Raw genomic sequence first — 15,614 nt, 5'->3', positions numbered from 1 at the left:
ACAGCTATCGAATTGGTGGACCTCGGCGAAAAACTGGGATGTCTGGAGTTCCTTATTAAGGCAGGCCTAGACCGGATACCGGTTGTTGCGTTGTTGCGCCGTTGATGATGATGATGATGACATATCATTATAAAATATAAAAATAAAGGAATGGTGGAATATGAACCGAAAAGCGGTCGAGCAAAACAACTTTCTAGTCGAGAATGTAGCGTCGTTTTGGATGAAGTGAAAAAAAATCAGAGAACTACTGGATAAGAGCTGCCACAACATGTGGCAAATACTTTGAATAAAGCTGTTTATTTGAAAACCATTCATAGAGTTATCCTTTCTGGTATAGGCTCCCAGGTTTCGCCAGTGTATTCCAAGCGTAAGTATGTGGCGATATTAGAAGTCGGTCGATGACTGGAACGTGATCCGAGCCCCAAGCGTAACATAACCATTCTGACCAACAGCCAAGTGACTATCAAACCCTTGTACTCGGCAACGGCATCCTCGAGGCTGGTGGGGCAGTGCAGAGATGCGCTGAACAGTCTGGACGAAACGCTCATGGTCATCCTCCTCTCGGTTCGGGCATAGGAACATAGAGGAGAATAAGCGGGCTGGCGGATTGGCCCGACGGGGCGCTACTCTTGGCAGCTCTTCGGTAAATACAGCCGACGTTTCACTGGCAACTGTCAAGGGCGGAGCCTACTCGCACTTCTTAGCAGCCGCGAGCCTTAAATGGCGAAGGTTTACCAGCTGTGCCAATTCAAGGAAGATTTGACCCGCTTATAACATAGCGCGATCACGAGAGCCATGTGCCAGACACGTGCAAATGCATTAAAGATTACGGCCAGGCTTGGCATACCCTACAATTCGCATTGCCGAAGCTGGGGAGAAGGATGGGAAACCCTCATGCACTTTCTCTGCGATTGCCCAGCTCATGCTAGAGTCAGGCGACGGAGACTGGGTAAACCATCCTTTGGGGACCTCAGAGAGATTTCTAGTTGGAGGGTGGGAGAGCTGCTTTCCTTCGTGAATGTTACGGGCTGGTTCTGAAAATCCGAGCCGGCTGGACTCTGCCTTCCTGCGCTTATAACAGCAGTCATGGTCTTAGGAGTTTGTGGCATCAAAACGATATCAAGAGCCTATCAGAACAAAATTTACATCCTTGTCCGGGAGACTTTTGTTCTTGAATAGCATTGAATTTCCCAAAAAGACGATCATCATAGGCACACTGCACACATTGTTAAGGGCTGGTTACTTTATAATGCACCAAGAAATCGTTACATACGAAATCATCTGATCTTATTCCAATTGATCACTGCTGGGAACTTTTCAAGCCTTGAATTGCAAAACAAAAAGTATGCCGAGAGGAATCTCTAAAAGCTACTTCCCATAAATAAAAGGCAGACATTTCATCAAAAGAAATGAAAAATCTAGTTTTGTCGATGTCAAAACCGTTATACGTTATTAATATCAACGGAAGGCAATATGGATAAAAATGATTTGTTTTTATACATTCCCAATAAAAGTGGTTCACATAATTAATTTCTTATATATTTGAAAACAAGTCGGGAAACCGGAAGCTAGACACTTCAGGTATGAAAGGTTTTGTGTTTCCCTATGTGAGGAGCATAACGTAGTTCTCCATTGGCTTATAGCATTGATCCGAGATATTGAAATCGCTCAGTTCTGGGCAGGTTACTGCCATTGCCAGAACTCAGCGATTTAAATATCTCGAGTCAATGCTATCAGCCAATGGAGAACTGCGTAATGAAATTGTTTCACGCATTACAACGCATTACATTATAACCTGGATGAAGTGGCATTCCTCAAATGGTGTTCTTTGTTATCAACGTATCAGCGCACGTCCCAAATCTAAAATTTAATGCAATGTCGTCCGTCTGCCGCTCTCTATAGTTCTGAGTGTTGGCTGACTATAAAGGACAATGGACAGCGGTAATGGGGAGGAAGATGTTGCATTGCACTGGTGGCGTGACACGTTTTGATCACTTCTGAAATGAGAGTATCCGCGATCGATATAGGTTTGCACCGATCGTGGAAAAACTGCGAGAGAGGCGTGTTCGATGGTGTGGTCACGTAATTCACGCTAACGAGAATTCAATAACCAGTATTGGTTAGAACATCGAAGTCAATGGTAAGCAACCAAAAAGTCGCCCAAAACAATGGTGGCTTGATACGCTGGATGGGGACTTAAAGGTCTCGCAATTACATTCTGATCAGGCATTTGATAAAATGAAATGACGAAACCGATCACCACGAGCCGACCCCGCTTGTGAACTGAAGGTTGAAGAAAAAGAAAAACATGTGAGGAGCGACAAGTGCACGACAGCTCCGTGTAATATAGCTAAAAATTCTATTGCCCTCTATTTTATAGAAAGCGATTTAAATAAATAATTTGATGGAAAGCCCTGTGTTGATAATGGTCAACCTCATACGCTTCACGCTCTGGGTTTAAAATTATTAGCAAATGCCAACAATTTAACCAACATAAAATATAAACAAGTTGGGAAACCGGAAGCTGGGCGCTTCAGGTACGAAAGGTTTTGTGTATTTCTTAGTACGTAGCACGTAATATATCCATATATTATGTGTGAGTATCCACTTTCTGGTGATATTGACATTCATAGTCTTCAATTTTCAAAGAAGCAACAAATTTGAGGTATTATAACTTTGTTAGTAATAGTGCGATTTCCACCAAACTTCATCATGCTCTATATTATAGCCTATATCACTGCAAAATTTCATGGTACTAGGATGAACTTAAGGAGGGTTTCTAACCAATTACAAAAAATTGTAGTAATATACTATTATTAACTTTATTTAAACAGATTTCGGGATGGAAGGTATTTCGGAGCCCAGGCACCATATAGTGGCAGCCTCCTGATTTTTTTCAGATTTTTCGGTTTGGTAGTTTCTGAGAATGGCCCCCTTAAAGAAGTGATCACTTTCAACCCCCCGCGCTCCCCACCCTTCCAACGAATGTCAAAACTAAGATCGGCTTGAAAAAGTACTAATCGAGACCTTTAATTTGATACCCCATATGACTATATTTGATGAAAAAAAATTGCTAAGTTTGAACTGCTATAACTTTGGCGTTAATTGCCAGATTTCTACGAAATTTTTCATGTATATACAAAATATTGTCCTCTATGCTGGTCCAAAATTCGAAAGTCCTGGGATAAATTAAAGGGGGATTTTCAGTAAATTTCTAAAAAGTAGTAATCTACTATTAGTAAGTTTATTTGAGCAGATATCGGAATCGGAATGATTTTTTCAGATTTTTAGGTTGGGTAGTTTCCGAAAATGAGTCCTGTCTCACTTCAAGTACGTACATTTTGACTCACACACTTTGCAATTAACGCCAAAACTAATATCAGTTTCGGAAAGTACAAATCGAGACCTTTCATTTGATACCCTACACAACTATATCCGGTGAAAAAAAATTTTGGATCCCCCTTTGCATGTATGGGGAGCCCTTCTTTAAACTCCACCTAAATTTATGCCACTCGCTGTATGCGTGGGATTTCATAGCTCCCATCTGTCCACCAAATTTCGTTCGGATCGGTTTAGCCGTTTTGGAGAAAAATGCATGTGACAGACAGACAGACATTGAATCGATTTTAATAAGGTTTTGTTTTACACAAAACCTTAAAAATGAGGAGCACGAACACTTCTATCCTTAGCTGTTATGTATTCCTTTAGGCGGTGTAAATACACTACTCACAGGATTCGGTGAACGTATGAACGAATATGTAAATGCAACAGGAACACTATTACACTTCCCGAGTTACACATAAGCAAAAAACTACTTTTCACTGTCGGACTGAACTGATTGAAGAAATATTCGCTACTGATCATGATATTGCAAGCATTCTTTTAAATTTTGTTTACATCATGGCTATTAATAGTAAAACGTAAACAACATGCAATTTATTCGGGGAAAACCCCAACTCATGCGTTCATACTAGAAATAACGATAATATAAGTCCGACTAAACCAGACGAGATATGGGCCATAAAATTTGAGTCATACCCAAATTGAAATCTTAACTGGTATCGATACGCTGTTGATATCAGGAGTCCAAAATGACCGAAATTTGAAAAAAAGGCCAAGAAAACAATTGATTTTGAGTATCTTTTAAGGTTTTGTGTAAAATAAAACCTTATTTGAATCGATTGTAGGTCTGCCTATCTGCTACACCCGATTTACTCGGAGACGGCTAAATCAATTGCCACGAAATTTGGCAAGACCGTGTGGTCTGTGTCAGGTGGCATCACTTTGGACTAGGTTTAAGGGGAGTTCCTCATACATGTGAAAACGGTGTGCATTTTTTTTTCACCGAATATGGTTGTGTGGGGAATCAAATTAAAGGGCTCAATTAGTAGTTGAAACTAACGATATTTTTGATGCCGGGTGGAACATAGTCAGAGCTCAAAATGTGAATATTTTGAATTGAGTGGGAAAACATGAATAGAGAATTTCTCACACAAGATGAATACAAAACCTTCATATCCGTAGCGTCCAGCTTCCGGTATTTGTTTAAGTTTGTACTTTAGATAGTTGAAAAATGTGAAAAAAAAATAAAAAAAAACCAAAAGCGAACATCTTTTTAGGCTTAATTGGGCTCTGAACCTAAACAAAGCAGAAACTTTTTCTGAGATCAAGGAAATATAAAAAAGATGACAAATTAAACGTAACTTCAAAATATTAGCTAAAATGAATCGAGTTCCTTAGAATATTCCTATAATTACCTATGTATGTATATTTAACATTAAGAAAACAATACTGTCTTTACTAAATGGCTTTTACAAATATAGTTGCCACATTTTGATCATTGTTGAGATTGTTTTTGTTCGTTTTGCCTCCTTCTTTTTCCTATGGCGTCCAGATTTTAGATTTTCGCTTCGTGGTTGATTTGTTACAAAGGTTTCGACATGTTTCTCGTGCCATAAAAAGTTTTATATTTTTTTTTGAATCAGTAAAAAATCACCGAGTGTTTAATCTTCTTTCTTTCTTCTTGATATATTAATTGCATTTCATAGGTTTTTCTACATTAAACGAACCATTTACATCGCTCCTTGCCTCTAAAATACCCGAAATCGATTGCACGTATTATTTGATTTTCCCCAGAGCTAATTGTACTGAAAAAGCTATCCACATGGATAATTATGCCACCATCCGAGCAAGTACTAATACACGTTTTGCGTGGCCGTTCAGATTCCACGACATTTTTGTTTCAAATTAATGAAAACAAGTGAGAATACCGGGAGCTCGGCGCTTCGTTTAATGAGGTATTGTGTTCATCTTATATGAGGAAGTCTCTATGCACGTTTTTCCATTCCTCCATAGCTACGAATCGAAAATATTCCTTCATATATTGCCAAACTCGACGATATAAGTATACACATACCTATTAAAGCAAACAAATATTGCCTATTACTGTATACTAAGACATATACATATATAGGTTTTGCAAATTAATTCAGAACTTTACGAATCAAATTCCGAATTTCCCAAACAATTTCAGATTTTTCCAAAATAATTTCAGATTTTTCCAAGTCAATTTCAGAATTTGCCATTGAAAATTCAACATTTTTTCAATGTTCTACTCTAAGGTTTTATACCGACGTTTTACCACTGGATAAGGATGCAGTTTATGCGGTGAGAGACATCTTAATTGGTGGGAATCCTGAAAACTAAAAAAAAATATACCAGAGTGGAGATTGAAAAAGAAAGAATGATTTTATGTTGTAATGGTATCATTCCATATTGATCCCGGGAATTGCATGCAATTGTTGCAACATGTGTACACACAATAAAATAATAGAATGCAATTAATCAAAAGATAATTCCTTCGCCCAGTTCGGTCACATGAGGGATGGACTACGTAAACAGGATTTTTGAATTTGACTTTGGGTTCTTGAATTGACAATTTATAGAGTTCCAGTATCGATTGTACCAATGATTTACACATTAGCAACACGATGTGGATTCGTTTGTAAGCTCTGTCCGCTTTTAAAGTATATAAAAATAATTATGAATTAATGAAGTTGCTTTTGCTCTAACCTCCCCAGGAGAGTGTCAGTCCTCCCATTTATTTAGGGTCCACCGCATTATATTCAAGCCGGCATGGGATGAACAATTAGGTTGGGGTGGACCACCGCAGGGCCACCATGTCATCTGGCCCCCACATGAGGAGGAAAGGAAGACGGGGACCACTCGTCGCGTAGATGCCAGAATCTGCTTAGAGCTAATCCTTCCTCGTCCATTCCGCGCGCGTCAGGTTTATTTTTGTGATTGTGTCCACTCCCTTACTAGGGCGTTAGGCAGTGCAGCTCCTTTGGGATTGAAATTTTCGGTGGTATCAATCCGCCTCGAGACTTCACGTCTCTAATACTTCGGGTGGGTTTGTGTTTTGTTGACTATTGAGTCGAGGTACGTGATAAAATCTCTAAGTCCTGACAGGAAGATAATATTTAAGAACCAAGAACCCCGGCCTTCATCTGGCCGAACTGCTAGCATTCGGATTAACTCCAGCATGTGCCGTCCGGTTCCATATATTATTTCGCGCAGTCGATGTTCACGACTGGCAAACCAGTTAGGGGAGTTTGATTGGTTGACAACTTTAGTGACCGTGTTCGTTCCAAGGTGATGTAACGCTGCACTCTCATCGTAACAGATTATACGATTGTAATCGTGTCCGGATAGTTGAGTGGTTAGAGCGCCAGGCTGTCGTACGAAAGATCGCGGTTTAAATCTCACTGGTAGCAGTGGGATTTGTATCGTGATTTGAAGTCGGATACCAATCGACTCAGCTGTGAATGAGTACCTGAGTCAAATCAGGGTAATAATCTCGGGCGAGCGCAATGCTGACCACATTGCCTCCTATAGGGTACATTAATCCTGCAGTGCACCGGTACGGTCTTGAATAAGGTGCTCTAACAAACTTCAAAGCCCTGATCCAATATGGACTGTTGCGCCAACGATTATTATTATTAATCGTGCAATCATAATCACGCAATCATATGGAGTCATCATGAAATCATGACCATGCCGTTTGTACTTTACGCAGCAAGAAGAAGTAATCTTGGCTAGTTAACTTCTTAACTAATAGTCTAGTCATCAAAACTTTCAACCTCTGAATTTCTCCAATCAAGACATAAAATTGGGAGTATAAGATGGCATAAGAAATGAAAGTTATATAGTGCATCCCCTCTGGGGGATGGAGCTTTTGTGGAAAAAAACATAAATCGATTAAATGGTGAATTCTTTCATTCTTCATTCTTTTTCATTGAAAAATGCATATGTTTAAACAGTTTTTCGCAAATAACTCGAAAGCCATAGATTTTATGTAGGTATGATACTAAGCAGAGGCAAAGCTAATTGCTGCAATGTGTTATTAGTTGAAATTTTACTTTCGTGCAAAACGACAACAGAAAAACGAATGTCTATACTTATTTCAGATATTAGGCAGACAGATGTCTGTCGCGGGTGAATGTTTTTTTCCAGACAAGCCTTTGTATCAGAAAAAAATCTCTGCTTATGTCAAACAAACGTCTGTGTCTGCCTCTGACATCAGACAGACAAATGTATGTGGCTATGTCAGACATCAAACAGATAAATGTATGTCTCATCTAGATTTTTGTTTCGGGCAAGTGCTTGGGCCTGGTTCAGACAACAGACAGACAAATGTCTGGATCTGCCTCAGACGGCAGATGTCTATATCTAAGTCAGGCAAATATTTCCATCTACATTATGCTTCGCGTTTCACATAGTACCTACATGCATATACAAGATTGTCACTTACGAAATACCCATATATACAGTGAACGAAATTGAAATCCGGACATCGCTGCAAGAAATTCATAAGTGTTCAGAGAAGGGGTAAAAAGAGTTGTTGGATATAATGCGAAGAAAATGATCGAAAAAGGATAAAATAAAACCTTTAATAAGAGCGAAAGAAGAAACCATCTTTTCGTAGGCGAATTAGGATTACAGACAGAGCTAAAAAATGATAGCGATGTCAGAAACTCAGAAAATGACTAGTCAGGCCTGACGAGAGGGCCCGTATAGTTACCTTGTATATCATACGAGGTAACCTGGACGAGGGTGTGTCGACAAGTTGAGGTAAGGTGAAGCCAATAGAGTTGATCATAACATCCACGTTTACTATTACCTGGTATCCATTGTCCTCGTGCACTGCTCACTCGCCTTAAGGTCATCTCTGCAAAGGCATAAAGGAGGTACTCATTGATATAAGTAAGTTCCTGTGAGAAAAAGCGAGTATTTGTAAATCGAATTGGAAAATGATGAAGATGACACTGGTTTCTTTCTCAGAAAGCAGTTTGACAAGTTATAGAGTGTTTAGCTCCTCATTCGATTTGCTTGTCTTGTACTCTTTGTCGTCTATGCTTACCATTGCTGATAATATTCAACAAGTCGGGAAACCGGAAGCTGCACGCTTCAGGTACGAAAGGTTTTGTGTATTTCTTAGTACGAAGCACGTAATATATCCATATATTATGTGAGAGTATCCACTTTCGGGTGATATTGACGTTCATAGTCTTCAATTTTCAAAGAAGCAACAATTTTGACGTATTATAAGTTTGTTAGTAATAGCGCGTTTTCCACCAAACTTGGTAAGATCATGTTCTATATTATAGCCTACGTCATTGCAAAAATTTATACTATTATTGACTTTATTTGAAGAGCTATCGGCATGGAAAGTATTTCGGAGCACAGGCACCATATAGTGGCAGCCTCCTGACTTTTTTGAGATTTTTCGGTTGGGTAGTTTCTGAGAATGGCCCCTTAAAAAAATGATCACTTTCAACCCCCCGCACTCCCCACATTTCCAACAAATGTCAAAACTAAGATCGGCTTCGAAAAGTACTAACCGAGACCTTTAATTTAATAACTCACATGCATAACTTGATAAAAAAAAATTTTACACCTTTCTTTTGCATGTATGGGGACTTCCCCTTAAATTCAAAGGAATGTAAAAGGATGTAACTCACTGTATGTATGAGCGTTCACAGTTCCCACCTTTCTACCAAATTTGGTGTCAATCGCTATAACCGTCTACGAGAAAAATGCGTGTGATGGACAGGCAGACGGACAGACAGACAGTAAACCGATTTTAATAAAAATGTACCTTAGCTCCAAATACCAACGTTTCGCAAGCTATTATTATTCCGAACTAGCGTTTTATCTACGTTTGAATAATAAAGTAGTTATTTTAAGTCTTGTGGTACAAGGATTACAGTTGTGATATTTTCCTAGGCTCTAACTTCTCAAGAAAGAGAAAGTCATCTTAATCAAGGCGACGAGGGCAAAACGTGAATTCTGATGCTGCTAGTCTTTCACTTCTTAATATTGTAGGTCTCTCAGACTTGTTAATATTATAGGTCTCTATTCCTATCGTCAACACCTTGCTATGCATATATTTTGAGAAGTCAGCAGCATTCATGTTATTTTCTGGTAGAACCTTTCATTGGATAATACTTCCTGATGAAAATTTATTTCACTTTACGTTTAAGAATTTAAATTAATTACTTATGTAGGGGACGTGATTTAAACGAGCCATTCTTCGCTTGCTATATATTCCTTTGACAATATCCGTGGCGTAATGGTGTAATGATTAGAGCTCTAGCTTCTCACGCTTAGAAAATCGTGGTCCAAATTTCATTGATGGCAAAAGGATTTCTACCATTGGCTGGATATCGGGTATCAATCGATTTAGTTGTGAATGACTACTTGAGAAAAAATTGAAGTAATAATCCCGGGCAAGCGCAGTACAGACCACATAGGATCCGAGGGTATGGTTATGGCCTCGAAATGAAGTGCTCTAATACGTTTTCAAACAATAGGCAATTAGATAATTGTAGGAATTTCTAAAAAATATAGGACAAATGGTTTCGTCCAGGGCAGAGACAACTCGTCAGACGCTGCCTCACCTCTGCCCTGGGAGCAGCGTGATCTGTTCTGTTTATAGGATAACACATTAAAAGGCTTACCAAGTGATTCTAGTTGATCTAGGTAAATTGGTGGCATTTTCGTTCCTAGGCGTAATGCTGACAAAAGCATGGGTTCCGAAAAATTCTAAGCCAAGCTTTCCTCTAACGCACTTAACGTTTTCATTCAGTCGAGGCCAATTAACTCTAACAAGGATAATGGGCTCTAAGCCACCTTGCTTTGCAGCTTGCCAAACATATTTTATAACTTTCACGTTTCGCTATACAGTCCTTATAATGCTTGAATATTTCACGAAAGCATAAGGCACTCAATAAAACGTATTCGCGCATCATATGGCCTAATCTTCTTCTGAAAATCATTTAAGGATTTTTCGACAGCAAAGAGTAAATCTCGGCTGTCAACAAATTCTTGGGAGATGGGTACTACCTACAGGAATCAGAGAAGAGCTACTGGAAAGTTGCATAAGGATACCAGTTCTCAGCCTTGATGAATGTCAGAACATATAGGGGGTGCAATATAGACTCGGATCACTATCTCATTGGAATGGTGCTCCGGGCTAGAATAACAATACCACCTAAAATTCGATCTGACAATCAGGTGAGAGTTAATCCTGAAGCCATCAACAGCACAGTCCTGCCCAACACCTATAAGAGCGAAATGCCGCAATAACAACATAGCAACAGAGATCCTGGAGATGAAGCGTCAACAAATGATCTTCACAATCACCTGAAGAACATTATCATTGATACGGCCACAAGCATACTTGGCCCCGGTCGCAAAAAAACTCGAAACAGCTAGTTCGACGATAAATGTAAGCTAGCAATGGAATGGAAGAATGCCGCATACCGAATAATGTTGCATTCTCAAAGGACGGGGGCACGCGCAGAGACTTATCACGAACTCCGGCGAGCGGAGAAGCGACTTCACAGCAAAGAAAAACGGGAGAACCAACAGGTCTGTGAACTGGAAAAGTACAGGGACTAACCGCGCAAGTTTTACCAATAAGTCTACAGGATGAAGCCTTATATACCTCGATGCTTATCCTGTCGAGACAAAGAAGGAAATCTGATTTCCGACAGAATGGACATATTGGAGCAATGGGTTGAGTGTTTTAATGAATTGCTCAACAACCAGAACGGCGAGTTGGAGGTCCCATCAACTGAAGACGACGGAAAAAACCTGCCACCACCAAGTTTAGGAGAAACAGTCCGTGCAATTCATCGGCTTAAAAATCATAAGTCGCAAGGAGCCAATGGAATTACAGCCGAATTGGTTAAATATAGAGGCGACCAATTACACCAAGTGGTTCATAAACTTATGCTCAAGGTGTGGGACAACGAATCAATGCCTGGCGACTGGCAACGAGGCATTATCAAGAAACTTAAGATTTATGGATTAGGTATAGTAGATTAATGGCCAGTTCAGTTTTTATGGTTAAAAATCGCATTCTACTTTTCAAATGCGTTTTTCTCGAAACTGCATATTAAAAATCTACTGCCACCATAGCCCAAAATATATTCAACGAAATTCTTTGAAATTTTCACGGCTTATCAGAACATATTTCTACGTCCGCGAACTAGGATAATTGCGATTCATTCGGCAGTTTTTTTTTATTCATTAGGAAAGCCTTGAAAAAATGCCAAAATTTACAAAAAAAAGTTTAACAAGGCACCAAAAATGTAGCTTTCAATATTTTTTTAATAATTCTAGTTTTCCAAAAAAAGCGAAAAAACGACCTGCACACGGGATAACCCTCTTAAGATTGCCTATGATAACATAGCTAGGGTAAAACTGTACACGGCCATGAGAGAATTCGGTATCCCGACAAAATTGATAAGACTGACTTGGCTGGCCCTGACCAATGGGCGAGGCTAGATAAAAGAAGCAGGAGCACTCTCGAGAACTTTCAACATCAAGAACGGTATAGGACAAGGGCCTATAATACGTCCTCTTTAATCTGGCCCTGGAAAAAGTGATCCATGATGCTGAGGCAAATGTGAGAGGCACGATCCTTTTTAAATCCCCCCCAACTAATGGCCTATGCTAGCGATATCGACATCAAGGAAAAAACGATCCGAGACGTACAGACTGCCTTCATCCAGATCGAACAGGCGGCGCGAGGTCTTGGGCTGCACATCAATGAAGGCAGTCAACACCAAAAACCAACCAACTAACAACACTAAATCGCACTAGTCAAAAGAGAAGAATAAAAAACTTTGAGACCGTTGATAATTTGTCCTATCTAGGGTCGAAAATCACAACCGATAATAGTTACGACCATTAAACGGTATGGACTATTTCAACTCTTGCGCTCGAAACGTCTCACCGTAGGGTGAAATGACGACAATGACCTTGCCAGTCCTCATTTATTCCTCGGAGACTTGGGTTCTTAGCAAAGAAAATTGCGAACTTTTAGCTGCGCTCGAGAAAAGATTCCTCCGAAGAATTTTTGGCCTCTTACATGAGGATGGACGATTCCGTAGCCTACATAACGACGAAATTTATGAGCGACACCAAGACCATCAGGTTGTGGATCCGGCTCAATAGATTGCGGTGGACAGGTCACTTAATCCATATGGACGAGGATAATCCAGCCGGGAAAGTTTATAAGGGCAATATCTAGGGTAGAAAAAGGAGACGAGGCAGACCTCGCCTGAGATGGAGCGATGGCGTAGGCCAGGACACCAGACAGCTTTTAGGGATATCGAATTGGTAGACCTTAGCGCGAAAGTGGGGTGTCTAGAGTTTCTTATTAAGGCAGGCCTAGACCGGATACCGGTTGTTGCGCCGTTGATGATAATGATAGTGGAGTAAATTCAACTAAATTTTATTTATCTCTTTCTCTGAACTCAGCATTCTATAATAGTACAAAGTACGTTGCCCCAACCCTCATTTACCTGGGCTTGGGACCAACATGCTATATAAATAACATAGATTCGCGTTCAATAATTTAAGGATTATTGGGCAAACAATAAAACCAATAATTTTAGGATTATCGGTAAAACAAATTCAACAAAAGGATTTGTGCAGCGGCTTTTTAAGAATTTTGGAGGAAGTGCGAGAGAAAGTCATGTTGTGACTCATCACTCCAACCATACTGGCAGATTTCATTTAAAAAGTTAAATATTTTCCCGTCCATCAGTCACTGCCATGAACGAGCAGTTCGCCATATTTTTTTCAACTTACTGCGCATTTACTCATTGAGAAAAATCATGAGAGGTATCGTTTTCTCTCTGGATTGCGTTCCTGAGCCTATAGAGGGCTTTTGACTGCGCGCCACAATATTTCCAGGCAATTCTTTATGAAATTTCTGTATGCATCAGACCAACTTGAACTGACGTTATACAACCTGCGTTTTTTGAGATCGACGCATCAACGAACGTCTCAAATTACCGCAGTATCGTCATTCCTATCGCCTTCTACGTTCCTGGGTACTGGGCGACTATAGAGACGAAAATGTTGCGTTGGACTTAAGACATCATGGTCACATCCGAAAAGAAGACATCTGCAATTAAGAATTGCACCGATCATGGAAAAATGGCAAGAGAGGCTTCTTCGATGGTAACGACACGCAATTCATACTGACGAGAATTCATTCGTTAAGATTGGTTTGAGTATCGAAGTGAATGGGAACCGACCTAAAGGCAGACCGAAACAGCGATGACATGATACGCTTGATGCTGATTTGCGGGCCTGTCGACTACACTCAGATCACGTAGAAGATCTTATCAAGGCGCGAAGGCAGAAGGGAACTTTCCCAGTCAAGGTTCCTCTGCTCCAAGCGGAATTAAAAACCGCGGCTTGCTTAATCAAATTATGTATTTGAATTTGCATTAGGATCAATGACAGTAGTTTTAATTCCAATTATCCTTGATAAAATACACAGTAAAATCACAAATTTGAAAGACATCTGCACAAATTAGGTACTTTCCGTTTCGACACTTTAGACTAGTATTTAAGGGTTAAAGAGAACACGTGACTAGAAATTCATTTAACTTACGCCTATGCACTTTCCACTTAATATCGTCGAACACATTACAGAGAGATCACATTTAACATCCTCCGACGCGCAGCGTCCGCTCACTCATATATAAAACTTTCGGCGGGACAGTAAATCTCGTCGTCCAACTTGGAGCCCACTCCGTAGCTGGCGTAGACCCATTCCTTGCGAATGAAATTTCCGTCCGTCGTGTCCATGGAATGCGCCTCCTGTGACTTGCTGTCGGTCCTTCTTAGCAGGTCATTGTCTTCCAGAACGGCTTCAGTGGCGGGAATTCCCTGGGAGACGGAGTCGATGTCGAAAATATTAGAGTATGGCAGTTCTGAACATTCGTTAAGGCTGTCTTCAAACTCGTTCGTCGGTGGCGACGCAGAGGAGCTTGCCAGGAAGTCGCTGATGGTTTTCATTCGGGAAGCAACTGGCACGTTGAAGATATCGGAAGGGCAGTCGTCAATGCTCTCCTCTTTGATGAGGACAGTTGTTCCGTCCGCCGTGGTGTTCGGAAGAACTTTCAGCTGAAGACTCGACAGCAAATCTTCTCCCTCCTTGGGTAGTGCTGTTTGTACGGGGGCTAGGTGGATTTCAGCAGCTTCCGACGGCTTCTGGTGGGTGTGTAGATGGTTCTCGTAGCTCGATTCCGTGTGGAATTTCTTTTTGCACATCGAACATTCAAACGGCAACTGCCCTGTGTGCACCCTCGTGTGGATTTTCAAGTTGTACCGTTGACCGAAACGTTTGCCGCAAACATCGCACCTAAAAAGCCTGATTAGGATACTTTGAAATTGCCCAAACTGCACAGGAAACTTACGTATGCAAGTGCATGCCCGTGTGTAACTTCATGTGGCCTCTCAGCGACGCCAGGGCGCTGAACACCTTCCCGCATACTTTGCACGTCAAGTTCAGGTTTTGGCTGTGTATCTTCTTATGGACCTTAAAGTACTCGAAGCTCATGAATTCCTTGTTGCAGACCTCGCATTTGTACTTGAGTCGCTGCGAGTCCTCGCCGGTGTGCACTCGCATGTGTTTGATGAAGTTGGGTCTGAAGCGGACGACTCGCCCGCAAATCTGGCATTCGTACGGCTTACAGCGCTGGCAGTGCTTCTCATAATTCTTCATACTTTTTAGCACCATGTTGCAGACGGCACACTTCAGGTTGTTCGAGTGGCCAGACATGTGAATGTCGAAGAGTTCTTTCGAGGGGAGATTCTCTGAACAAGTGGGGCACTGATAGTCCGAGGAGGTGTCGGTTGAAGCCGCCTCACCAACGCTTTTCTTTCGAGGGGACATCGTCCTGAGGGGTGATATGGTGAGGTGCCGGTCCGTGGTCCTATTCCTGTCTCATACCGAAAAGCAGGCCCTAAAAACGAAGACGACATATCAGAAGGATTCTGTCTCGCAAGAAATGTCACACGAACTTCCAATATACCAGCAGACTTCATGGGAATAGAATTCAGTGCATACCAGCTGCACTGTTCGAAAATATCCAAGATATATTCAAGCAGCTCCGGACGAAAGTCTGCAGCCCCGACAGACGGTTGACATTTCTGTCATTTTCGGATGAACTTAAACAATGTTATTTTCGGCTCATACCAGAAGATGTCAGTGCTATTCAGCAGTTCATTCTGACACATTT

At 40.9% G+C, this 15,614-nt stretch overlaps 2 protein-coding genes across 3 annotated transcripts in view; both read right to left on the bottom strand.

Moving 5' to 3' along the window:
• The window catches only part of LOC119656686, a 167,549-nt gene that overhangs the window by 40,829 nt on the left and 111,106 nt on the right, over positions 1-15,614 (bottom strand). The window contains exon 1 of one of the 2 annotated variants that reach the window (XM_038063171.1): positions 3,731-3,846. The exons of the other annotated variant lie outside the window; for it this stretch is intronic. The gene's annotated coding sequence lies outside the window, so the exon portion shown is untranslated. Of the gene's footprint in view, positions 1-3,730; positions 3,847-15,614 lie in introns of those variants that run through there. 2 annotated transcript variants of the gene reach the window in all.
• Positions 13,789-15,547, bottom strand: LOC119656688 (zinc finger protein 57). The gene is made up of 3 exons (XM_038063173.1): positions 15,397-15,547; positions 14,790-15,338; positions 13,789-14,734 (listed from the first exon to the last, which is right to left on the bottom strand). The coding sequence occupies exons 2-3, from the start codon at positions 15,266-15,268 to the stop codon at positions 14,062-14,064; spliced, it is 1,152 nt and encodes a 383-aa protein (XP_037919101.1). The 5' UTR covers positions 15,269-15,338; positions 15,397-15,547; the 3' UTR covers positions 13,789-14,061.

This window comes from Hermetia illucens, chromosome 5, assembly GCF_905115235.1.
Source record: "Hermetia illucens chromosome 5, iHerIll2.2.curated.20191125, whole genome shotgun sequence".
In the NCBI taxonomy this organism is placed as follows: domain Eukaryota; kingdom Metazoa; phylum Arthropoda; class Insecta; order Diptera; family Stratiomyidae; genus Hermetia; species Hermetia illucens.
Note: the sequence above shows the minus strand (reverse complement) of the source record. Positions and strands in the feature narration are given on the sequence as shown.

Bases quoted from the DNA above. Each gene is read 5' to 3' on its own strand.
- LOC119656688 (XM_038063173.1), bottom strand. From the start codon at position 15,268: ATGTCCCCTCGAAAGAAAAGCGTTGGTGAGGCGGCTTCAACCGACACC. The intron at 14,735-14,789 runs GTAAGTTTCCTG...CAGGCTTTTTAG, and splicing joins ACGGGCATGCACTTGCATAC to GTGCGATGTTTGCGGCAAAC.